Source organism: Amphichorda felina, assembly GCF_050947745.1.
Source record: "Amphichorda felina strain 45539 chromosome Unknown scaffold_1, whole genome shotgun sequence".
Taxonomy (NCBI): domain Eukaryota; kingdom Fungi; phylum Ascomycota; class Sordariomycetes; order Hypocreales; family Bionectriaceae; genus Amphichorda; species Amphichorda felina.
Genome location: NW_028145049.1, coordinates 3,126,121 through 3,151,081, shown reverse-complemented (window position 1 = coordinate 3,151,081; position 24,961 = coordinate 3,126,121). Strand labels below are relative to the sequence as shown.

Sequence of the window (24,961 nt, the reverse complement as noted above, 5' to 3'; positions counted from 1 at the left end):
CAATAAGTGGGTTGAATAATCGTAGACCTATGCCTCGGCGAGTTCGAGGGCATCATGGCCTAGAAGCCAGAGACTCGGCTCAGATGGCTCTGCATTGGCTAGAGCGTGAGGATGGTACTCGTGTCAGAGCCCACGCAAGGGATGCGCACTTCGAAGCCCAAGACAATCTTACTGTACCCATGTCTGGGAATACTATTCGGAGGTATAAGCTTTTTGGGGAGAGAGGGTGTGAGGAAAAAAAAAACAGCTCGACCTCTCGCGGTGCCTGTGCTTTCTTTGTTGGTTGAGGGGCGGAGCGGAGCCACAGGTATCGTCGGAGCGGAGCCGCAGCGGCCTTTGGCCGTCGACCGTGACCTGTGGCAAGCCATAATAATAATAGTGCTTCATACGCCCGCCAGGGGGTTCCATCAACCCACCAGGCTGATGAAGCTTCCTGCACTGGTCTTGCGGTTCTCTAATATCCTTTTTCCTGGAACGTTGGTTTTCTGGCTCTTGCTTCTTTTTCTTTTCAAAACCCCCTCATCTTTACAGTCGTGTCCACGACGGGAGGGGGTGTGGACACACCACAGTGCTGGCGCCACCACAAGGTCTTCCTCAGATTGCTGCATCTGTATGCCTTAAGCGGCATGTGTTCTTGTTGGGTGTGCCACGGAACGGCGGCGAATATGTCCAGCTTTCTTGCCACCGCGCGACAAACTGACAGGATCCCAGGGGATAATCGCAAGGAGGGGATAGATATAGGATCTGGCGATCCCTTTAGCGGCAGGTAACAGGCCAGGTTAGCCTTGAAGCCTCAGGTGTGCGTGAGACTGTCAATGGTTAGTTGGTTCGTGTGTCGTCGATGGCTGTGATGCCGAGACATGGTGTCAACCTTCCAGTCGTTGTCGTGGGGGTGTCAAGAGTGGCAGCAGCAACACCGGTCAGGTCATGATGCCTGTTTTGCTCCTGTCGTATGCCTGTCGCATGCCTGTCGCATGCCCTGAGCAACGCGCATCCACATCTCGTACATAGTGTGCCAAGCCCGTTGCCCGAGTCGTAGCCTCGCCGTCCGAGGCTTTGATGCAGGGCTCGTCACGATGGTTCCTTGCTGGTCTTGGCCGGCGCCTTTTTCCGATTTCCCAAAGCGTGGTGATTGAAGATCGCTCAACACACGACCCTGGGCACGACCCTGGCCTGATTGGTGCGCACCACCCAAGACTGTCCATGTGGGCAGCAGGTTGCGGCAATTATCCAAAGTTTCACACAATAAGTTTGTCGATCTGGGCGCATACTCGTAAATGCGAGATGATGAGGATGAGCGAAGGGCTGAAGGCTCTGGTGACATTGGAGGAAAGTTCCAGATTGTCGTTGACACTTTCAGGTCGGAGATGGGGCAGGTATCAGGTACGTACCTGCCTGCCTGACTTGCAGGCTCTTGAGCACTGCAGTGGCAGGCACACTCCTGCTTCCAGGTTCTTGGCAAATGGCAAAGAACCTCTGTCAACCACAAGTTCCCCAGCTCTCCATCATCAAGTTCATACACCTTTCCAGTCCCAACAGGGCCAGCACAATGCACCTCGACAGATACGGCGACACGACACGATGTACGGAGTACGCGGTTTGATTTCATCGACGGACCACCGTGGGCCTCGACATGGAATACTACGACAGGTCCAACTCGCGGCCCCGGGTCACCTAGCCGGACAGGGCACCCGCCTTCAATGCTGCATGCAATGCGTACCCAAAACCCAAAACGTCTGAAACCAGCATCCACACTTCCGCCGACCGGCAGAAGCACTCGCCATGTTGCGGATCTTTCTGCACAGTAATTGAGTCAGGATTTCTCGGACAGTCCCGTCCCTAATAATATTATGTGGTTATGCTTATTGGGAAGCAGCGGTCATAAACTCGCAAACCGTCTCCCCCCTATTATTATGCTATGCCAACCTAGGCCCATTGCTCGCACTCCGGTTTCGAGCAAGGCATTCACTTGTATCCGCCGTCAACCCTCAGACCAACCTCATCGCAACCCGGAGTGTACCGGATACTGGTACAGGGCACCGAGTACCGAGTATTATTACGGATAGTCCGGCAGGGATCCAAGGATTCGCCATGCCATTGTGAATCCTCCCTCCCAGCCATATCGTAGTACGAGTACTATTATTCCAATGAATCCCCAAGAGGGTGGCAGCTCCCCGCAGTGGGTGTTGCCCAACCAGCTCGGCGACACGCCGACTCCCAAACTCAGCGCGTGTGAATATGCGTTCATTTTTGGAAATCTACCCGATTCTACTCGAAGGGTGGTCGGGTGATTGTTCAACCCCGAGATCAAAGACAACAACTGGTCAGCTGTCATACTGTTCCTCGATTGGCATCCTCAGCCGCATGCCGAGTCGACTACAACTGGTTTGGGCTTGAAGCCTTGTCGGGGCGTCTTGCTTCTTCGGACGACTCCATGTCGCTTAGTGACACGTTACGAGTACTTCGTACAGATGGACTGATGGTTGCCTTGGCATACGTCCCCCTACCCAAGTCTGGGGCAGATTGAGCACGAACTGCGGAGGATTTTCCCTAGCGTCACCGGCAAGCTCCTACTTGGCCGCATCAGAGGTTCCTGATTTGCCAGCAGGCCAAGACATCCAGCCTTTGGGGGTCGGGCTGTTTCTGATGCTATCCAATGAGATTTGTTAGTCTCAGGAATTCGCGGCAGGCAGTGGCCGGAAGCAAGGTCGTCCAGGTGGATGTTGGATGCTGTCGAGAAGAGACAACAAAAGCAAGTATCGTCAGGTCATGCGTCAGCAATATTCTCGAGACAAGGACGACTGTGCCAACACAGGGTGTCGCCGATATCGTCGGTGTCGTGGGATTTGGATATCATGCTCCACGAAGTATGCCTGTGCAGACCCAGGACATGTTGGCAACGCCATCAAATGCATGGCTTGCATGCTTGCCCGGGGCTTTCCTTTGGTGCCGATGTCTCAGATTGTTCCTCCGAGTGCTCTCTGGCTCTCCCTGCCTGGCTGCATACACATTAGACATTGCCTCCTGCACGTTTCCCTTATGACATGAATTATTATTGAAGTTTGCCTGCTAGCGTGGCCCATCCTCGACCAGACCATCTGCAGCCTGCATATTGGATCAAAGAACGGATACACCGGTGTAGAGCTGCATGTGCGAAGTGTGATGAATAGCGTCAATGACACCGACCCAAACTCACCACACCCCTGTTACGGAGCACATTTTCCTGACGTGCATGATATTCCCTACCCAAAAACGCCTGCCATTGCCACTTGCAATGGAAACCAAGACCGGCGAGACTGTCACTCACCGTGGTGGACTCTGCAGCTCTGAATACCACCACCATTTGACCGCCCAAACCAAGTTTCTAGCTCGTTTGGAGCCAAGTAAGTAGGATGAGCTCCCTGCCCTCTGTGGGAAAGGAGGTCAGGTCATGTATGGTGGCGCCGGACTCGTAGAAGCAAGTGCCGGGCATCGGTACGACACACGTACATGAGGTAGTACAGCGTGCACAGTAGTACGAGACTGGGGGCTGTTTGATCAACTGCTAACTATGGATACGTACATAGTAGTACGTCCACAGAAGACTCGCGTTTGCCAATTGGTGGGCAGGGGGCAGAGAAAAGGGCCCTGGGTTAGACGCCGTTGATCTGTGATGGCCAAGACACTAGTTGGTGGTACAGCATCTAGTTGCGTCTGAACCTGGCATCTCCGGTATTACTCGTACTATACGGAGTAGTATTATTACTATTAGTAGTATGTATTAGGATAGTATTCCTTTTATTTTGTAACGGCAATTCGCCGAAATGTTCACCAAGCCATATGCTTCGCTTAGGTTTCTATCGTTGCTTTTCACACCTACGTCGCGCAATGCCAGGCGATATTATTTCTGTGGTGAAGGGCCTACCAAAGACCGCCGTGGTGTTGAGTGATCACGCCCACTTGATGCATACCCAAGTACTATATTTACTAACAGCAGCGAAAAGGGCATAGGGTGAATCTGTAACCGGGTTTAATAACCCTTCTTAGTGGTTTCCAAGACGGACATATTCATGCGCACTGTACGCATCGTCCAGAAGTCCACGACAAGTACAGTGTCAGAAACTATCACCCCGCGTTTTAGGCACGGTTTGGGAGACTTCCAGCGCTCACGAGTTGTGACGTCCATGTAGCTGGTGATTGAGCATGGCCATCGCCATCCAACTTCTAGAAACGCTCCCGCTCCCGAGAACCAGCTAACTGGTCGACCCAACCTGCGAGACACGAACCCCTTACATCTGGCCCCGCTACCCGACAGCCTCGCATGGGAGAGCCGCGAGCGCAGCCCGCCATCGCAGCCCGCTATCTGACAAGCTCGTCACCATGAGCGAGCTCCAGCGAGCGTGGGCCAGATCCAAATTGGGGCTTCCTGGCGAAAGCTTCATCGAAGCCGATGAGGAGCAGGAGCAGGACCAGGTACCCGAGCTGCCGGAGCACCCGGAGCACCCGGAGCACCCAGATGACGACTCGTCCTCGGCCTCGTCCGTCTCCTCGACGGGCACCATTATCCCCTCGCCAAACCAGAGGCTGTTTGCTCGTCCCCAAGGGTAAAAGCACCTAGACCTTGGTTTTTTTTTTCTTTCTCTCCCTTGTGACGCACAGCGCTGACTTCTCTACTCAGTGTTGCGCGGGGAAGGTCTCTGGAGCAGATACCATGGACGACCTACTTTGAGCGCGAGCTCTATCTGAGCCCAGAGGATAACCCGGGAGTCACATACCACGCCTACCTCACTTCCCCGGGGGTAAGGGGACCGCTATTTGTGATGCACCATGGCGCGGGGTCGTCAGGCCTCTCCTTTGCGGTGGTGGGCTCGGAGATCCGTAAGGGACTGCCGGCGGCTGGAGTGCTCGCCCTCGACTGCAGAGGCCACGGCTCTACCGTAGCCCCCGAGGACTCGGGCCTGGATTTACGGCTCGACACCTTGTCTGCGGACCTCTACTCGGTCATCCAACTCACAAAGACACAGATGAACTGGCAGCAGCTCCCGCCCATCATCCTAGTGGGCCACTCCCTCGGCGGAGCTGTGGTGACCGACCTGGCCAAGACGGGGAAACTCGGGGCATCACTCCTAGCCTACGCTGTTCTCGACGTGGTCGAGGGATCTGCCATGGATGCGCTACAGAGCATGCAGACGTACCTCTCCACGAGGCCGGGCGGGTTCGCGTCGGTAGAGAGCGGCATCGACTGGCACATCCGCACGCGGACGATCCGCAACTCCATCTCGGCGCGCTCGTCGGTCCCCGCGCTGCTCGTCTTCAACGAGGATCCCGACGCAGCCCGGCCCTGGAGGTGGAGGACCAACCTGGCGGCCACGCAGCCGTTCTGGGAGGACTGGTTCGTCGGGCTGAGCAAGAAGTTCCTAGAGGCGCGGGGCGGCAAGCTACTGCTCCTGGCCGGCACCGACAGACTCGACACAGAGTTGACCATCGGTCAGATGCAGGGTAAGTTGAGAGGAAAACATGAGGCCAGAGCCTTTCTTTCTTTCTTTTTGACCTGGTGGAAGCTAATTTGGACTTTTCCAGGTAAATACGCACTGCAGGTGTTCCCGGAGGCTGGGCATTTTATCCACGAAGACCTGCCTGAGAAGACGGCTGTGTCGTTAGTGGATTTTTACCGGCGGAACGATAGAAGCACGCTGGTGCTGCCACCAAAGGTATCCGATCTCCTGGCCCAGGGGAAGAAGGTATGATAGCAGTCCTTGGTTGGGGAGTTGCCCGCCTGGGAGGGGGTAGACGTTTTGGGCGATGTGGGCGAATACTCATAGATATCCTGGGACGAATTAAATCACTTCGCAAGGTTCTCAGACTAAGGATACTCGTACATTGAGCGAGTCTCAGTCTTACCTCGTACGGCCCGCCCCGTGGTCGTAGGGTAAGTAGGTTACAGGTACCTAAGCATGGAGGATTAGTGGCAGATCTAAGACTACCTACGTGTAGTCTCACCTCCAGGATGCATCAGCTGCATATTATGTTCCAATGGCTGACACTTGTCTTTTGTAACTCGACACATCAATTGTGAGTTTGTAAATTTGGGCTACTAATCTCATTCACCGACTCCAGGTCCCCATCATCCTCGCCCCCCATCGGCTCTCGTTGCCAGTTCCGCCGTATCGCTCTTTGGCTCGAGCAAGCCAGGTGCAAAGAGCACCCAGTCTCTAAAAGCTTTTACATAGTACAGCCGAGGATTCCGGCAAGGAGAGAGAGTCGCCGGATGCCGTGCCGGCGGCCCTGGGTGGGCCTGGCAGCGTGACGGGTGATTTCGGGGGGCACGGCGTTGCTCTGAGGGGTCATGCCTGTATGGCAGAGACAATGACGTGAATATAATGCACAGTACCTGATTTTACCTGCTGTTCAATCACATGGGGATGGATATCTACTATGATGGCAGTAGAATTATGGGCGACGTCACAAGGGAGGGCTAGAAGGCTCAATCGCCTATCCGATAAAGGACCCAGGTTGATGATGAGGTTGGGAGTCACGTCCAATCGGAGAGGCGGATCTATCAAGTCGATCTCGTTGCTCAGCAACTGGGGTCACTATTTATCTCCTTATGGACCTTAGTAAACGAGTATAGTAGTGCCAATTATGATGGAAGCCTGGCTGTGTCTGCTGCTTATACGCGGTGTCGTCGTGGCATAGTACTGCCCAAACGAGGATCCCGAGGTGCCTACGGATAGAGGGAAGTTCAGGGAACCCGCTGGGACGCCCCGCTGGAAGCCCACCACAACCCCGCTAACACATCAAGTTACAGCACTCCACCCACTCCACCACAGCTCCAGATCCAGGTGGGCTGGTGGGCGAGAGATAAAGAGGTTAGGAGACCCTGCTTGGACCCTTGGTGGGGGAGAGCTCTGGCCGCCAGCACACAATTCTTCCAACCTTACATATACAACCCGCAGACAAGCAAGACACTTGACAACCCTCAACGACCCTCGAAAGCACCCAATATGGCCCCCAAACCCATCATCGCCCCCTCCATCCTCTCAGCCGACTTTGCCCAGCTCGGCCATGAGTGCGCCCGCACTATGGAGCAGGGCGCCGACTGGCTGCATGTCGACATCATGTAAGTGCCCCTCATCTCCATCGCTTACCTCGGGCGACCTTGGCTCTGCGCGGGAACTGGTAGCTCACATATCCATCAAGGGACGGCCATTTCGTACCCAACATCACCTTTGGCGCCCCCGTCGTCGCCAAGATCCGCAAACATGTCGACCAGCCTGCCGAGAGCTACGGGAGGGGCACCTTTGACTGCCACATGATGATTGCGGAGGTACGTGAACCCCCGCCATAGGTAGCAAAGGAGCGCAACAGACTGACCCCACGCCAGCCCAAGAAATGGGTCAAGGAATTCAAGAACGCCGGCTGCGACCTATACTGCTTCCACTACGAGGCCGCCTTCTCCTCCGACGCCGAGAGCCCCGAGGACGCCAGCGACAACAAGACCAACCCCAAGGCCCTGATCCGGTACATCCACGACAATGGCCTCCTGGCGGGCATTGCCATCAAGCCCGACACGCCCGTCGATGTGCTGTGGGAGATTCTCGAAAACCCCGATGAGAAGGAGCGCCCGGATGTGCGTATTCCCTAGGCGGAGACAATATGAGTATGGCTGGCTGACTCTTCCTCTACAATAGATGGTCCTCGTCATGACGGTCCACCCCGGCTTCGGCGGCCAAAAGTTCATGGCGTCGGAGCTGCCCAAGGTGCAGGCGCTGCGGAGTAAGTACCCCGAGCTCAACATCGAGGTGGATGGCGGCCTGGGCGTTGGCACCATCGACCAGGCGGCGGACGCGGGCGCCAACGTCATCGTGGCGGGCAGCGCCGTCTTCGGGGCCAAGGATCCGTCAGAGGTGATATCGGTGCTGCGCAAATCGGTGGCGGAGAGGGGTAGCGGGAAGCTGTAGCGCAGCCATTGGACTGCATACAATTGCGTACATACGGATAGCGATGATAGATTTTGATGAGCGTTTTACAGATGCCATGTGTTCTAGGACGGAGAGCGGGGGTTATCTAATTTACTACCTTACGTACCTACCTACGAATAGATACTTTAGGACTAAGAGTTTGTCTACAACTTGTAAAGACTACCTAGCAGGAGGCATGGCCCCTATTCCCCATCTCGAACAGTTGTACCCGTGTCGTGGTGAACCATCCTTATTGGACTCGCGGTCCACAACCGAGACGACAAACTGGCCGGTTACACTAGCGGTTGCATCATTCGTCCGCGCATCGCCGCATCGCCGCATCGCCGCATCGCCGCATCGCCGCATCCCTAGAGCCCAGAGGATGTTGCTCAATATAGAATGCTCGTTCCCGATCCCACAAGAGCCGGATTGGCCAAGATCAACGGATACCGACAGCCCCAGCTGCTGGGTGGGCGTCTAAGTGCTTGGGGCGAATGGCAACGGGGCGTCTAACAACCTAGCAACCAAAGTGGACACTATCGCGTTGCGCGTGTCCCATGGCGCTTCCGCCGACAACGGGGCGCAATTCGTCCATAAAGCGATGGCATCATGAATAGAACAGGCCCGCGAGCCAACAATTGATTTCATCGGCTACGGAGAGGCGGAGGGATGGTGGAGGGAGGTGGACGCTCCTCGCTGACTCGTCGAGGTCCAGCCATGACATGATGTTCCAGTGCAGCCCCAAAAAAAATTAGAAAAAGTCATGGCCAACATCAGCCCACTTCAAATACCATAACCTCACCGACGTCCACTGCATCTCTCCAACCGTCAATTCCTCCCAGAGAAAATACCCTTCAACTTCTCGAGGCACCGACAATGAAGCGCAAAGCAGGGCCCCACGCCAATGGCAAAGCCCAGAATGGCGCCCGCAACAAGAAGCCCCGGACTGGTAAGCAGCTTGGAGCAGCTTGGCTACTCTGCCGTCCCCGTACGGCTCTCTACCTCTTGGACTGACATGTTGCGACTGCAGCTCTCTCGGCCGAACAAGCAAAGGGCCGTTTCAGAAAGGGCCTCTTTGACCAGAAGGTCCACAAGGCCTACACCGACGAATACGCAAAGTCTGCCCCCTACAAGCATGCCGTGATCCACGAGCTGGTCGACGACAAGCTCCTTCGCTCTGTCCGCAACGAAATCAAGAACAATGTCCACTTCACCCCCAAGGAGACCGACATCTACAAGATCCACCAGTCGGGTGACCTGGCCAACCTCGATGGCCTTGACGATGAGTCCCTGGCCAAGCTGCCCTCGCTCCTCTCCCTGCGCGACGCCGTCTACTCCGAGGCCTTCCGCAACTACGTCTCCCACATCACAGGCTGCGGGCCCCTGAGCGGCCGGAAGACTGACATGGCCATCAATGTCTACACCCCAGGCTGCTACCTACTCTGCCACGACGACGTCATTGGGAGCCGCCGCGTCAGCTACATCCTCTACCTGACCGACCCCGACACCCCCTGGCAGGCCGAGTGGGGTGGCGCGCTCCGCCTGTACCCGGTCCAGGAGATCAAGGGCGACGACGGCGAGGTGGCCAAGACGCCCCTTCCGGACCCGACCAAGGTCATCCCCCCGGCCTGGAACCAGCTGAGCTTCTTCGCCGTCCAGCCCGGCGAGAGCTTCCACGACGTCGAGGAGGTGTACCACGCCGCGGGCAAAGAGCAGCTGGAGAAGGAGGGCGGCCGCGTGCGCATGGCCATCAGCGGCTGGTTCCACATCCCCCAGGAGGGCGAGGAGGGCTACGTCGAGGGCGAGGAGGAGAAGAACGCAAAGAACAGCAGCCTGATGCAGCTGCAGGGTAACCCGGCCCAGTACGACGCGCCGCAGACCCAGGCCGTCGCGATCGACAAGCCCAACACCAGCGATGCCGAGTTTGACGAGGCCGACCTCGAGTTCCTGCTCAAGTACATTGCGCCGACGTACCTGACCCCCGACACGCTCGAGCAGATCACCGAGCACTTTGAGGACAACTCGAGCATCACCTTGACCGACGTCCTCTGCAAAAAGTTCGCCAAGCGCCTGAAGGAGTACGTCGCGGCCCAGGACCGCAAGGACCTGGGCGACGACACCACCACCATCGAGAAGTCCTCTCCCTGGCGGGTGGCCAAGCCCCCCCACAAGCATCGCTACCTCTACCAGCGCCCCAGCGGGCCCGACCAGCTCCGCACTTCGCAGGAGGAGTCGCCCATCACGGAGCTGCTGGACATTCTCCTCCCCAGCCGACAGTTCCGCCACTGGCTGCAGGTCGCGACCGGCTGCACTGTGGAGAGCCACGATGTCATGGCGCGCCGCTTCCGCCCGGGCAAGGACTACACCCTCGCCACCGGCCATGAGGGCAAGCCGCGCCTGGAGCTGAACCTGGGCGTCACCCCCACCACGGGGTGGGGCGACGACGATGCCGACGAGGCCGAGGCCGAGGAGAACGGCGACAACAAGAAGAGCAAGGGCAAGTCCAAGTCCAAGTCCAAGGGCAAGGGTAAGGCTAAGGCCGTGGAGGAGGAGCCGGCCGAAGAGGAGGACGTGGGCGGGCACGAGGTCTACATGGCCTCGGCCGATGACGCTGCCGAGGACGCCGCCATCTACAAGGCGGCGACGGACGACGACAACATCCTCTTCTTCCAGAGTGCCTCGTGGAACAAGATGGCCATTGTCCTGCGCGACAGCGGAGCCCTCAAGTTTGTCAAGTACGTGAGCAGCAAGGCTAAGGGCGACCGTTGGGACATCTCGGCCACCTTCGAGGTGGAGGAGCCCGACGATGAGGACGAGGATGGCGAGAATGGTGGCCCGGCCGGGGACGACGAGTCGTCGGAGGAAGAGTTTCAAGGATTTTCAGACTCGGTTGACAGCGAGTCGGACTGATGATCTGATGCCATGTACCTGTTTACATTGATACCATATACACCGTAAAAATATTGTTAAATACATCATTCACTCATGGTTCGTTGTGCGAACCTCCCCATGTGTTCGCCAAATGGCTGTTGCGCCGCATCCTTCCCCTCCGGACATCGCCCAAGCTAGATTGGTTACTTTCCTGAACCGTCAGCCCTGAATTGGACCTGCCACTTTATCGGGTCGGTAGGTATGCCATCTTGCGCACCCTGAGATAACCCGTTGATGGGACGTGGGGAAGCCAGCGGCTTATTAAAGCGAGCTTTGTGGCTCGTCTTGCCTGAGCACCAGCGTTCTCCCGTGAGTAGCACGCTGTACGTGCGAAAAGGGATATTTGAGTGATGCCAATAAGTGGGTCGTTTCTTTCCATATAACAAAAAGCCGGGGCTTTCTCAGGCAGGCTTCAAGGGGTGAGTGAACAGAGACGCCAGCTCTGACTGCAGCAAGGCCTGCACATGCTCGGCCTCCTGACTCCTCCCGGACCTCGTGAGGAAATTGACCGTGTCGTGCCCCAGGACGGCAATCCACTGCAAGATCCCCAGGCTGTTGGACTTGGATGTGCTGATCTTCTCTGGTGTGATCCCCTCTACCATTTTCCGCACCTTCTCCTTGTCTTCGAAAAAGCGGAGTGCGGCGGTATGGTCGGGGTGTGTGGGGTGATAGAGCTGGAGGTGTGCCTTTTCAACGTCGACGGGGGTTTGGAGGCTACGAGCCGCTGCCACGTGGGCATCGAAGAGCCTTTCCGAGGGTGCCGTCCTGCTGTATGACTCGACTGTCGAGAGCCATGAAACGGACCGCCAGGGGAGAAGCAGGAGTTTGGAAAGGAGAGGATTGGAATGGAAGGACTGCTCCGCCTCTAGAAGCGTTGCGATAGCTGCGTCTAGGTTCCCATACTGTGGTTGACTCTTAACCCGCACCAGCTCCGCTAGCAAGAGCGATGCCCTTTGATACCGCTCCTCGGTGCTCAAGGCCCCAGACGTCTCATTGATGGTGTGACCTACCCATTCCCAGGCTACATGATCCAAGCCTTCCGAGACGAGGAAGGGCGTGAGTGCTCTGACAAAGGGCTTCTTGTCCAGGAAGCTCAGGTCGGTATCTGGCCGAGATGAGCGTAGCCACCGGACGACTCGAAGACCAGTATCGGCACTGGCTGCACGGGAAGCTGCATCAGACATGAGCTGGACTTGTTGACGCTTGGCTATCAGACAGCCTGTTGCAGCCTTCACCGTCATCATTCCCCTCGACACGGCATGATCGAAGACGTCCATCGGGTCTCGCTTTAGCGAAGGGGTTGGCGATGGTAGAGTCGACCCTGTCTCCCTTTCGTAACTGAACAGAGGGTTCGCAAGGAGAGTCTTTAGGTGCTGGTTCGCAGCGGATCGTCGAGTGCTTGTTGCGGGCTCTGCTCCGCCGGACGACTTTGGTGTGGTCGACGCACTGCTGGCGGAGCGGCCATATTCACGGTCTAGCTGGTCTCGAAAGGACGACTTGAGGCCATCGAGGAGGCTCTGGGACTGCTGCTTCGACAGTGGTGCTGGCTCGTGGTAGCCTGCGAACAGCTTCTTCAAAGACCGTGATGCTCTTGTCGAATGCATGGCGGGCGATTGTGTCTGGCGACGCAGCACCAAGAATGACTGTTTGAGATTGTGTCAATGGCCCGTGAAATAAATAGCCGTGGACATTTAGAATTGTAATAATGAAATGTATCGTCGTGAATTCGGCATGCGGCGTCGCGTGGCCGTACTTCGTACCCTCTGTCGTCAATCTGCTGGATGCCGTCACGGATGGTGGTCGATCTCGTACGACTTGGCGTGCCAATATCACGTGAGCCGCCCTCTCCTCACATCTGGCTGGCATCGAGACATTCGGTACCTCAGTGGTCTCTCAAGCAAGGGGAGCTAGGGTGGGGTGCCCGAGGACCCGCGGCGATTGGGTGTGGCAGAGCGGTTGGGCTAGAGCCTCAGGTGCCCCGGTGACCAGTACAACTTTCTTTGTGCCTTGCTGCCTCGCCCTGCATTTTGACTTCTGGCGGATCGGGATAGCCGGGCGGGTTGGTACGACTAATGGGCAAATGGGCGTTGCTCTGGCGTATGGTAGCTTTGGAAGCGTGTGAGGATCTGTTCGTTCGGAGCTGCAACGGCCGAAACCGTCTGTCTTGGGGCCTCGCTCGAGAAAGCAAAAATGGAACCTTGGAAAAGACAGTGCTAATACTTCGTACCCTATCCGTACAGCATCCCTACTCGTACTTCGTACTACACAATGGGGCTTCAGCCACCGGGTGATTTTTGGTACCTGACCTCACTCAGGCCAAGGGCGAATCGTGGACCCCCCCCCACAATGAGGCGGCAGCTGTGGCTGGAAGCCCTCACTGCACGCCGCACGAATTGGATGGGAATTGGATGGCCGTGGCAGCTGAAAGGAGTGCAGAAGAGCCCTGGGTGACGGTATTTACTGGAATAGTCTGGCCGCACCAACTGTCCAAGACGCTGGGTTTTGGGGGGGGGAGGACCGGGAGAGTGTTGGGGGCGCATGCCCACGCATGCCCACGCATTGGGTGCAGGCTTGGCCCCAGAGGCTCTGCCCTCCAGCTGTGTGAGTGGCCACTTCACAGGCTCACAGTGGTTGGCCTGAGTGGCCACAGTGGTCACGGTGGTCACGGTGGTCACTGTGGTGTGAATGCGGTGGAGTGGCGGGCGGCGCGTGTCAGGCAAAGACTCAAGGGGCCCGGCGTCACCAGCCGCTAATGTCAAAACCTTGCTCTGCACCAAGCAAATCTCACCTCTCGCATCGTCTCTCTCGTCTCCTCCATCGACTTCTGGGCAAACCCTCTCAGCCCGCTCGACTTGGCCCATCTCCATCGTCCATCGCGTCTTTTCGTTACACTACTCTTTTCCTTTTTCTCTCTGCCCTCCGCAATCGCCGCCCTCTTGAGGCTCTGCGACCGACGGGCCCTGGCACCGTCGCCCTTGTAAACCATCTGCTTGTCGCTCTTCACAGAGGACAGCTGACGGTTCATATCCCCCCCCTTCATCACCACAGAATTCCCAAACTCGCTCTTCATGTCCGAGGTTGCTTCACGGCCCTCCGCCTCGCGCGGCAGAGGCTCTGGTCGAGGTGGCAGAGGAGGCTTCGCGGGCCGCGGCGGTCGGAGGACTAATGGCGACAAGGCCGATCACAAGTCTGCTGATGGCCCTAGCTCGGCCTTTGACGATGAGGGTGATATTGGCGAGCTGCGGAAACAGTACGGCGACAAGACTGGGGTGATTCGCGAAATGTTCCCCGACTGGTCAGAGGTCGACGTTCTCTTTGCCCTCCAAGAGACAAATGGTGACGAGAACGAGGCTGTGACCCGCATTGCTGAAGGTACGTGGCCCAATCGTGTCCGGCTGTAAGCCTGGGCATCCCTCTATTATCACCATTCTGCATTGCACCGCGTTCTTCATGTTTTCTCACACTCACTCTTTGTTCTCGGCAGGCAACATCTCCCAGTGGGGTGAGGTCTCCAAAACCAAGAAGCCGTCCAAGCCCAAGGCAAAGGACGCCCCCTCTTCAGCTCCGAACAACGACTCGTCGACCGCTTCTCGGCCTGCCCGCGGCGGCCGTGCCGGTACAGAGGGAGGCCGTGGTAGGGGCAGGGCCACCGACAGAGGTGGTCGCGGTGGCCGAACCCGCGCCTCCCAAGCTCCGACCAATGGCACCCGCGCCAAGGAGACCCAACCGCTCTCTGTGCCTACCGAGGAGTCGCCTGCGTGGACAGGTGACAAGGCAAAGGCTGATCTTGCAGAAGACAAGGCTGCCGCCCAGGCTCCCGCTGAGACCTCGAAGCCCGCCGCTCCCCAGGGTAAGACCTGGGCAAGCATGCTGCGACAGTCGACCGCACCGAAGCCTGCCCCCAAGGCCCAAGAACCTCCTGCCCCTGCTCCTGCTCCTACTCCTGCTCCTGCTCCAACTGAACCTGCCGAACCCGTCGTATCTGCTACCGAACCTACCGCTGCCGAAACCGAGCCCGAGCCTGAGCCTGAACCTCCAGCTCCCGAAGAGGTGTCTACGCCTGTCGCCGAGCCAGCTGCCCCTGCCACTACTGCCACCGTAATCGAACCTGAAGCTGCCCTCCCACCCTCTCACGACGAACTCACCAAGACAAATCTCGAACAGGTTGTTGACGAATCCAAACCACCCGCTACTCACACCGCCGCAAGCACAGCTGCTGATTCTTGGGACCCACGACAGAGCACTACTGCCACCCCGCTTTCGGCTGCCCAGCAGCAGCATCAGGCCCAGCGCCAGACCACAAGTGGCTTCGCTGCCTCTGCTTTCAAGGCGACTGAGCGCACTATCCGCACCCCTACGCACCAGCGACGTGTTTTGGACCAAGAAGAGGCTGTCCGCATGCCCGGAAACCGCGAGGTCGATCGTGCTGCCGTCCAGTTTGGTGCCTTCAACTTGGGTGGCGGTGATGATGATGTCGATGGGGACCGCGAAGAACCTGAGACTCGGACGCAGCCCCCTGCGGATTCTCCTGTCTCTCACCCTCGGACTTCCCTCCCGCCTGTCGCTCAGCCGGGCTCTGTCGCAGACAAGTCTGCCGCCCCTGGTGCCCCTGGTGTCGGTGAGTACTTGGTCCACGCAACGTCGAGATTCATTGCGACTCACAATTCTCCAGCCCCTCAAGCCCCAGGTGCCCAGGCCCCTGTTCCTGCCAACGGTATGGCTTCCTCTGACGAATCATCGCGGGGAGAGACGAGTGTTGACAATCATGTAGCTGCCGCTCCCATCTCCGCCCCCCAGAACCAGCAGTTTGGACGCTTTGGCCAGCCCGGTGCTCAGGATGGGCAGCAGAAGCCTCTGGACCCGTTCAGCCAGCAGGCTACCCCCGCCGCGCAGCCTCCTCACGATTCATTCCCCGCTCAGACCTCTCAACCGCCTTCGCAACAACCCGGTGGTGCCTTCAGTTCGGCGCCCAGCGACTACTCATCGTACTACACGGCGAACCAGCAGGACCGAAACCCCTACAACACCTACTACGGACATCACTTTGCGCAGCAGCAGGGAGCACATGGCCAACAGGACAGTGTTCCCGGACAGCAGCGTCCCTTTGGCGGCTACAATGCTTCTCAGCAGGCCGATAACTTGAGCCAGTATCCGCAGAGCGGTGCTGGTATTCACAACCAGCCCCGGTTTGGAGCCGGAGGCAGCGATGCCCAGAACAGCGGCCACACGACCCCCAACCCTACCACCCAGGCCCAGCACCAGCAGCAGCAGGGTGCCACCGCACCTGGATCGCAGCCCCAGTCCCACGCTGCCCAGCAGTACCCGGGATACAACCACCCGTACTACAGCAACCCCGCCTACTACCAGCACTTCTATTCTGCATATGGCCAGGGAGGATTCGGCCCCTATGGAGGAAAGGGCGGCATGTATGGCCAGCCCTACGGCATGTCTCCCAACGCCCCATTTGACCACGCCAACTCCCCGGCCTCGTTTGGCCAGTCCTCGCTGCACCGAGACAGCGGCGCCGGATCAGGCCTGGGAGACTATTCCCGCACTGGAGCCGGCCAAGGCGGTGGTGCACCTGGCCTGGGCGGCAGCAGCTTTGGCAGCGTGCACGACAGCTTCGCTAGGGGCGCCTCGAGCTTCCAGTCCCAGGGACAGAGTTTCGGAAACCAGGCCCAGCCCGGCAACGCCTCTTCCAACGACGACCTGAAGCCGTTTGGGGAGTCCAAGACCGGATCGGGCCCGTCTCCTTCTATCGGCGGAGCCCGCCCTGGTTCTGCTACGGCCGCCAACAACGCACCGGCTGGTCAGAGCGGCCTGCCGCCCCCTCAGACCTCGCAGATGGGAGCTGGCGCCTACGCTGGATACCCCAATCACCTGCAGGGACACAACGTCCACGGTAGCACCGGCTACGGAATGGGAGGTGCCGCGGGTGCCAACCAGCACGGCAACACCCCTTACGCCTCGTACGGCCAGGGAGGCTTCGGCAGCGGTGGCTACTACGGTGGTGGCCAGCAGCAGCAGCGGGGCTGGGGTGGAAACTACCACTAGTGGGGTAGAACCCATGGGGTTCCGAGACAGTTTCTGGTCTCGGAACACCCCTAAGGAGGTGAGGTGCTGCGCAGTAATGTGCTCGGCGTGCACGTCTACTTGGTAGGGGGATGATGCGGGCTGAGCAGTACACGCCACTGCGCCGAGCCTCTGTGTATGATTGTTATTTTTTTTTTTAAACACAGGAATTTCTACTCCTTTCGCGCGCCCCCGGAGCGGGACAACGCTGGGGAGAATGGATGGAAAAACAAGCACCGTGGTTGACATTGGCAGGGAGAAAGGAGCTGACGGGAAGTTGGAATGGGACGGGGGAGGGTTTCTTCGTTTTGCACTTTTACTCAAAGTCTGCGCTCAGACAACGGAGCCTTGTATTATGGACCCGCCGGGAGGACAAGACTGCCTGCTATCCCTACCTACTTTGATATTTTCGGACGCTGGGAAACCCGATTGATTTGCGCCTGCGAGACCCGTGGTTGCGCGGCTCGTCCAGGACTCGTGTTGTGCTATACGGTACGGCGATTCGGGGAGGGGTTTATGGGCATTCAAGGGAGATTGAGGAGCTCGAGGCAAGGGTAACTCTAGAACAGTCAATGCAACTTTTGGAGAAGCACATTTGGGCATCTTGTCAAGTGATCGATCTGCTACGTTATTATGTACATACCTACTCAACTTTGCCCAATCCTAATACTACATGTTGCCTGCCTGCGCAAGGTAAGCAGGTATTACCATAGTACCACTTGGGGCAACAGACAATAGCGTCGTCGGAGATTTAAGTCGGAGACCGAAGAGGGCATAGTACGACGTACGACTTGACCTATCGTCCAGCCCGATTCACTAATGCCGACCTCTGATGCCGTGATCTGACAGGACCTGCCTTCGCACAGTGAGTGACTCGTGAGCGCGACCGGAAAAGCTCCATGCACCAATCTGCATTCTGGGCAGATCCACTGCACCCACAATCCGTCCCTGTCTGGGGCATGGCAGACTGGGCAGCATGCACAGAAGAGATGGGGATGGGGCGACCATGCAAGGTGCTCCCAAATTGCGATGGCATTTGTAATGCTATTATGGCGCCTTGCTCTCTCGTCTTTCACACTCTTTTTTAACTCTCTTTTTCGTTATTCTTTGATCCTGATGCCGGGGTAGCTGCTCTGTGAGAATGGGAGAAGAGCAACAGCAGCAACAGCAGCAACAGCAGCACCAGGAGGAGAATAAGGGAGAGGGGCTTCGACAAACATCGACGCTGTCGCCGACATCGGATCCTGCAACTTCCTCACTGGATGGCGAGAGGAACAAAGGCAGGAGCAAAGATACCTACCAAGGCAAGAACGAGAAGGAGGAGGCAACCATCAGCCCCAGCGCTCAAGACGGAGGCGACAACAGCGAAATCGAAGATGCTACCAACAATTTGAAGACGGGCGACGATCAGCCTCCGCTCCCCTTCTCCAAGGCCCGCTGCATCGCGCTCGTGGCTACCCTGACCGGCGCCTCGTTCCTCAATGCAAGTCTTGTTTTAATCTGCATATCGTATACTCTACTACAGGCATCGGGCTAACAGACTCCAGACACTATCTCACCAGAGTGTCGTCATCATCCTGCCCACCATTGGTGAAGCCCTGTCCATCCCCGGGAGCAGGCTGCAGTGGATCATCTCGGCCTACTCTCTCGCCTTTGGCTGCTTCCTCCTGCTCTGGGGCCGCATCGCCGACATCTACGGCAAGCGCCTCATCTTCATATGGGGCTCCGTCTGGGTCACCGCCATTGTTGCTGCGACCCCCTTTCTGCCCAACGAGATTGCCTTTGATCTCTTCAGGGGTCTCCACGGACTGGTGCGACTTGAAGCCCACCCCCTTTTCAGCTTGGAACGACAACGTGAATCAGAGCTGACGACTGTATCTAGGGCGCCGCTGCGAATGTTCCCACTGCCATTGGTATTCTGGGTGTCACGTTTGCTCCCGGACGAGCCAAGAACTACGCCTTTAGCACCTACGGTAAGTTCGACTGAATCCCGCATATACCAGGTCTAACCTGTTCTTAGCCGCTGGCGCTCCCCTGGGCAGCGTCTTTGGAAACATTTTCTCTGGTTTGATCGCGGGATACGCCAGTTGGAAATGGGTCTTTGGTGCTTCCGCCATCATGGCTGGTGCTATCTCGGTCGCGGGCGTCTTTCTCATCCCCCCTCCACCGCCTGTCGTTGCCCAGGCTCTGAATGGAGAGGGTCAGGAGAAGAAGAAGGTGGCTTCCGTTGACTGGATAGGCGCTTTCCTTGTCACAGTTGGCTTCTTCGTCCTCCTCTTCGCCTTGACTGAGGGTAACGTCGTCGGGTGGTCTACTCCTTGGGTCCCTGTGCTTATCGTTGTGGCGTTGCTCATGATTGCTGCTTTCGTCTTCTGGCAGCGCTTCCTTGAGGCCCGCGGCGGCCAACCTCCTCTTGTCAAAGTCTCCATCTTCCGCAACCCCCGTTTCAGCGCCGTCATGCTCATCATGGCTGTCTTCTTCGCCTCCTTCAACAACTATCTCATCTTCACCACCTACTTCTTCCAAGACTACCAGGGGCTCTCGCCCGTACAGACTATGCTGCGCTTCATCCCTACTGGTGTCGGCGGATGCATAGTCGCAGCCGTGGTCGCCAAGATTCTTGACCGCGTCCCGACCGTCTTTATTCTCGGCTGCGGCAACATTTCTGTCACCATTGCTTGCCTCCTCTATTGCGTTCCTATTCCACCTCGCACCACCTACTTCGCCTGGGGTCTCTGGGCTATGCTGCTCTCCGTGATTGGCGCTGATACCACATGGCCGTCGCTCACCTTATTCACGTCGCACACCCTTCCTCCGGAGGACCAGGCCATAGGTGGTGCACTCATCAATGCGGCTGGTCAACTCGGCCGTGCCATAGGCCTTGCCATTAGCACTGCGACTCAAACCTCCGTGATGGCAAGTGCAAGGGGGGTATCCGTCGAGAACGCCGGTGGGATAGAAGCTTGGGACGCCTCATCGCTCAAGGGCATCCGTGCCGGCAGCTGGGTTAACTTTGCATATGGCGTGGTCTCTCTGTTGATCGTCCCCTTCGCATTCCGAAGCATGGAGATCGTCGGCAAGCCATCCTCAGCGAAGCAGAAGGCTGGCGGGGGCGAGGAAGGCATCATGAATGAGGTAGATGCGGCAAGGGACGATGAAGAAAAGCGTATAAAATGATAGGTCTATATCGGTATCTAATCCGTTAAATATAATGCCATCTCAGACGCAGCCTCGGGATATTATGGTTATATATACCAATCCGTTTATATACTAAAAGAAAAATGTAAATCATCTCTTTATGGGTATCATGCTCCTCAACTTTCCAAAATATCCAACAAAGACCGAGGCTTTTTCCTCCCCCGTACCTACATCAATTACATCATCGTCGATATCTTCCTCCAGATAGTCATCCTCGTCTTCGTCTCGTGCCAGCCGCCTCAGCCGCTTACGCATAATAGGGTCCTTCTCTAGTTCCTGCCAAACCTCCATATCCAGCTCTTCCGGGCTGCTATCGTCGCCCGGTCGCGGTCCTCTCTTCCATGGGGTCCAGCTCAGTAGCCCTGCGACGCGAAGGTTGCGCTTCACGACCATGAGCATCACGTCCATGAGGCCAAGGAATGCGAGGACCATGAACAAGGTCGACCACCAGGTTGCATCCAGCCCAAACGTGTGCGTGAAGGTGTCCCGGATAGCATAGGGGCCGGAGGGGCTGGGAGCATACGCCCCGTCCAGGAAACCATTCCACGCGAACCAGCCGCCTGTGGTGACGAAGAAGCAGCACATGACAATGGTTGTCTTATAATGTGTCTCGAAGATGCTGCCGAGGGTTAGCTTCCTGCCGCTACCAATTTATGTTAAGGGAGACTCACAATAGCTTCCAGTTGATCCAGAGAACACCGACGGAGAAGGTAAGCTGGCCAAGGGCATAGAGTGTGTTGTCACGACCGCTAGGCACGATCCACCCATATCCAGCCCAGACACCATACCAGGTGATCACACCCTGGCAGGCCGCGTGGAACATCCAGCGCCCGTAATTCCAAATGTTCAAGCCCATATTTCGCTGTCCGAAGATATATAACTCTGGCACCGCCAGTAGTGTCTCCGCCTGGAGGTCCTGTTCCCAAATCCCCATGCAGATGGTGCAGAGACTGGTGAATAGTGTATTGAAGACCGTCAGACTAGTCGCTTCATACAGCGACGTGCCTGTGTAGCCGTTGAATCTCTGATACTGGGCGGCGGGGAGGTAGAACAACATTTCCTTCCAGAATGTGCAGAGGATGAACTTGGCGGTTCGAACATAGTTCCAACGACCGTGGACCAGGAGTAATCTTTGCAGATACCGGAACTGAGCGATGGAGTAGTCCGCCACGCGGGCGGCTTGCAATCCTTCCTTGCCCGAGATGCCAATCCCTACGTGACTGGCAGAGATCATGGCCAAATCGTTTGCGCCATCTCCGATAGAGAGTGTCAGGCCGCGTTTCATCTTGCTTTTGAGAGACCGCAGTCGTGACCGAACAGTCCTGACCAGGAGAGCTTTCTGAGCTGGGGATGCCCGGCAGCAGATGACAGAGTCGACAAGCACCATGACGGCGTAGAACTGGCTCGATAGTTCAGGCGACTTCTCTAAAACCGCCAATGTGGCGCCGTCAATCACTACCACGCTGTGCAGAGAGCCAGTCTGCAAATCGTCACTGAGCTCAGTGAGCTGTGAATCAAGTTTGCCCTTGGTCACATCTAGAATGTAAATGTCGGAGCCTGGAGGGCAAAGTCGAGCAGAGTGTGCAATATTCAATGCGGTTTCCCGTTTGTCACCCGTCAGCATCCAGATTTTGATATTCGCTCGGCGCAACCGATCGATGGTTTGCGGTACCCCCTTTTGAAGCTTGTCCTCGATGGCGGTGGCGCCGACCAAGTCAAAGGACTGCTCAATCATGTCGCCCACAGCCTCGGTCCGTTCTTGTCGGTCCTCAAGGCTAGTCGTCGCCTCATCATATGCCTTCTTCCAGGATTGGTACTCCGCCTCCGAAATAAATCTCTGAGCGTAAAGCAGTGTTCGAAGACCTTCGGTGGCGAACTCTTCAAGATGTTGAAAGCACTTGGTGAAAACATCAGACTCATTCATGATCGACGACTCCTCGAGAAAATCAAAACGATCGGGAACAGGACTCGGACTGGGCACAGGAGGCGTCAGGTAGGGGCTGTGGGGTTGCCGACCATCAACGGAGAAACCCCTCGTAGTGATGGAAAGCCGCGGCCGCTCTCCGGATCGCCTGAACAGTCTGGAGGCTTCAAAAGACTTGCTTCTTGAGGCCTCGGGTCGCTTCCGGTCCATCGAGAGACCTGGGTTCCGCCGGATCGTCAAACTATGCCGTCCACTCAGACTATTCCGAGGGTCATGTTGCGCGCTTCGCCGATACATTTCGTGTTCTAAATCTGCGCTCTGTCGGACCTCCGATGCCTTTTGCAAGGCAAGTGACGACAACTTCAGGCGCGGTAGAATAGCCGAGTCCGCACCCTTGCAGATGATGGCGATGCGGCCGTCTGGGTAACGAACCACAATGGACATTCTCTTGCGCGCACTCGTAAACTCAATGACGTCCAGTATCGGGAATGTCAACTTTTCTCCAACGCCGTCTGACTGTTCCAGTTGCAACGTGATGGACTGTGAGTTGCGATGAAGCATGGTGTAACCAAGTTCCTGGGCAGCCTTGGCCAGAGCAAGCTCGTCGGGAGACGACGCCTGGAACTCAGTCTTGCCCTCTCGCTTCTCTGGCAAGCATGTATGGCACAGAGCCATGGCCAAAAGATATTCCTTTGCCTTTCGCGAAAATGGGGCGTGGGGCCGGAGCCTGACGTACTCGAGCAGATCGTCCGTATTGACCTCTGGTTGGATATGGTCGGGTCGTCCCGTAGAACGCCAGTGCGAAGAAGATCGTCGTCCCATAGAAGGTCTTGAGGGTGAGACGGGAACCTCGAGCGGACGGGGCTGATCCTCGGGAATGACCAGAGTCACTGGATTGGGCTTGTACATTAACGTATCCGTGCTGGCTGTTTCCCCTGTTACATCTGATCCCTCAGTAGGGCCTGTTGCTTCAAGGTCCATTTCATGGAGCCAGACAGTCCCGGCCACGCTGATCTTGCGGAATTTCATGACATTGTCCGTTAGCGTCCCTGTCTTGTCGGAGAAGATGTACCCGACTTGACCTAGATTCTCCAGGATAGTATTCGTGTTGCACCGCGCGGGAGTATCCGAGTCCTCATCATACATCTCAAGGTCCGAGTTGAGCATAAGAAGCTGGCCAACCTTGACAATCTCCAAAGTAATGTACAGGGACAAGGGAACAACATTGTTGAACATGATAATGAAGGCGATGATAATTTGGTAGAAGGGAACCTTGGCATCGCCTAGATACCAAGCGTGTCTCTCGTAGTCCTTTTGCCATCGGACGTACCCCATGGAGACGCCAACAGACAGGATAACGACATAGATTGCGAGCGTAACGACAATTCTGTTATTGACTCTCTCGAGGGCGGGTCTCTTGGCCTTGGGGTGTTTGTTAGCGTTCATGCGAATCTTGCATTCTTCGCCAGTGTTGATCACAAGGCCGATGGCGCAGGTCGTGTTGCGGAGGATGCTGCCGCGATATAACACCTCGTTGAGAGTCAGAGGCGCGGCCTTTCCATCGACTGTGACTCTTCCATCAAAGCTGTATAGCTCCGGATTGGGTTCTTCGACAGCAATTTCAGCGTTGCACTGCGCAATGCCCGAGATTGTGTCGCAGTTTTCCAAAGTGTGGCACACTTGCTTGCTTTTGAGGTTTGTTTCACCATCGAGGGCCATGGTTTCAATATATGCCAATCCGTTCTCGCCATCGCTGTGTAGCAAGACGATATCAGCAGGGACAGGTTCGTCTCGACACAATCGAAGAATATCCCCGACTTTGATGTCGCTCCATCTCGTCGGTACCCATCGAACCCCCTCGAACTCCTCGTCAGGAACCGGCCAAGGCTTCGTCGCCTTCTTGGTCCGAAATGGATTCCATCGGTCCAGGGGGTACTCCTTTTTGGGTTTGCCAGTATATTTGTCCTCTCTGCCAAGAATTGTCGCAAAGTTGGCATTCTCCACCATGTCCAGTCGATATCGTCTATAGTCGTCGAAGCCCTCTTTGGCTATCGTAACCAGTACGAAGAACAGCAATGGGAGGATGGTGGTGTATGAACCTGTGGTCGAGAGACCGGGGATCTATATGTCCGATGTAAGTTTAGTGGCTGCGCGCGTAACTGCAGATAAGGTTTAGGGGTTTGTATACCATTTGCGGAATACCAACGCAGAGGAAGTAGAAGTTGCCGACGCGCGAGAATTGAAAGAATAGTTGCTTGGGTATGAAGTCCCAGACGGTGTAACGAGAGGTTCGGATGTTGTTGGATATGTAAGATTGGCCGTGGCGGGTGTCAATGAGGGCCGAGTCGTGCTGAATCTTTAAAGGAATGCGCCTGCCATCTTTAGAGGCCTGGATGTGCTTCCGACGAAGTATAATCTCGACGATTGTTCGCTGGTAGACCCAGGTAATGGCGAGAATCAAACGTCGGATCAAGTCATCTTTGAGCGCAACGACGTGGTCGTGGATACGCGCATAGCTATATCCACCAGCTGTTGTCGCGCTCGGGCGCCTCGTGGTGCTCGGCTGGGCGGCAGCCATGGCGACGGTTGGGCAGCTGAATGGACGAGGGTCTCAGGGTATGCCCACGGTCGCGTGCCATGAGGGGAAACGGCGACGAGGAAAAGCAATTGTATCTAGAGGGCTGAGCAGCCCAGTCGACCACTAGCGTTTTCGAGTCGAGGCGCGGGCGGCGACATGCCCCAGATGATAGAATCCCTAGAGCGGAGACAACGGGTCCAGCGTACCCAATTCAGGGGCGCGGGTGCTTGAGCGAGTCAGCACAGCTTAGTGTCGGGCTGTCAGCCTCTGTCGTGCCAGGCGTCGACACACTTGGGCGCAGATCAAACGAGCGTGAAG

General features: G+C 56.8%; 7 protein-coding genes across 7 annotated transcripts; 5 read left to right on the top strand and 2 right to left on the bottom strand.

The window, feature by feature from the left end:
* Positions 1–4,359: 4,359 nt before the first annotated feature.
* On the top strand, positions 4,360–5,726 carry PPE1 (phosphoprotein phosphatase methylesterase 1; the record flags this gene model as incomplete). Its single annotated transcript, XM_083190502.1, has 3 exons — positions 4,360–4,583; positions 4,658–5,478; positions 5,560–5,726. 3 exons carry the CDS (start codon positions 4,360–4,362, stop codon positions 5,724–5,726), a joined length of 1,212 nt encoding a protein of 403 aa, XP_083054361.1.
* Positions 5,727–6,983: 1,257 nt separating this feature from the next.
* RPE1 (ribulose-phosphate 3-epimerase RPE1) lies at positions 6,984–7,940 on the top strand (the record flags this gene model as incomplete). Its single annotated transcript, XM_083190501.1, has 4 exons — positions 6,984–7,099; positions 7,180–7,306; positions 7,364–7,609; positions 7,671–7,940. 4 exons carry the CDS (start codon positions 6,984–6,986, stop codon positions 7,938–7,940), a joined length of 759 nt encoding a protein of 252 aa, XP_083054360.1.
* Positions 7,941–8,816: 876 nt separating this feature from the next.
* NUA3 (oxidative DNA demethylase) lies at positions 8,817–10,850 on the top strand (the record flags this gene model as incomplete). Its single annotated transcript, XM_083190500.1, has 2 exons — positions 8,817–8,889; positions 8,971–10,850. 2 exons carry the CDS (start codon positions 8,817–8,819, stop codon positions 10,848–10,850), a joined length of 1,953 nt encoding a protein of 650 aa, XP_083054359.1.
* A 422-nt stretch (positions 10,851–11,272) lies between these two features.
* On the bottom strand, positions 11,273–12,475 carry ACO1O0_001006 (uncharacterized protein; the record flags this gene model as incomplete). Its single annotated transcript, XM_083190499.1, has 1 exon — positions 11,273–12,475. The coding sequence occupies one exon, from the start codon at positions 12,473–12,475 to the stop codon at positions 11,273–11,275; it is 1,203 nt and encodes a 400-aa protein (XP_083054358.1).
* A 1,464-nt stretch (positions 12,476–13,939) lies between these two features.
* Positions 13,940–16,925, top strand: DEF1 (RNA polymerase II degradation factor 1; the record flags this gene model as incomplete). Its single annotated transcript, XM_083190498.1, has 2 exons — positions 13,940–14,243; positions 14,356–16,925. The coding sequence occupies 2 exons, from the start codon at positions 13,940–13,942 to the stop codon at positions 16,923–16,925; spliced, it is 2,874 nt and encodes a 957-aa protein (XP_083054357.1).
* Positions 16,926–18,084: 1,159 nt separating this feature from the next.
* Positions 18,085–20,120, top strand: ACO1O0_001004 (major facilitator superfamily domain-containing protein; the record flags this gene model as incomplete). Its single annotated transcript, XM_083190497.1, has 4 exons — positions 18,085–18,435; positions 18,491–18,754; positions 18,826–18,916; positions 18,964–20,120. The coding sequence occupies 4 exons, from the start codon at positions 18,085–18,087 to the stop codon at positions 20,118–20,120; spliced, it is 1,863 nt and encodes a 620-aa protein (XP_083054356.1).
* Positions 20,121–20,137: 17 nt separating this feature from the next.
* DNF3_1 (uncharacterized protein) lies at positions 20,138–24,643 on the bottom strand (the record flags this gene model as incomplete). The annotated part of the gene is made up of 4 exons (XM_083190496.1): positions 20,138–20,173; positions 20,313–20,760; positions 20,813–24,186; positions 24,254–24,643. 4 exons carry the CDS (start codon positions 24,641–24,643, stop codon positions 20,138–20,140), a joined length of 4,248 nt encoding a protein of 1,415 aa, XP_083054355.1.
* Between the last annotated feature and the right edge of the window lie 318 nt (positions 24,644–24,961).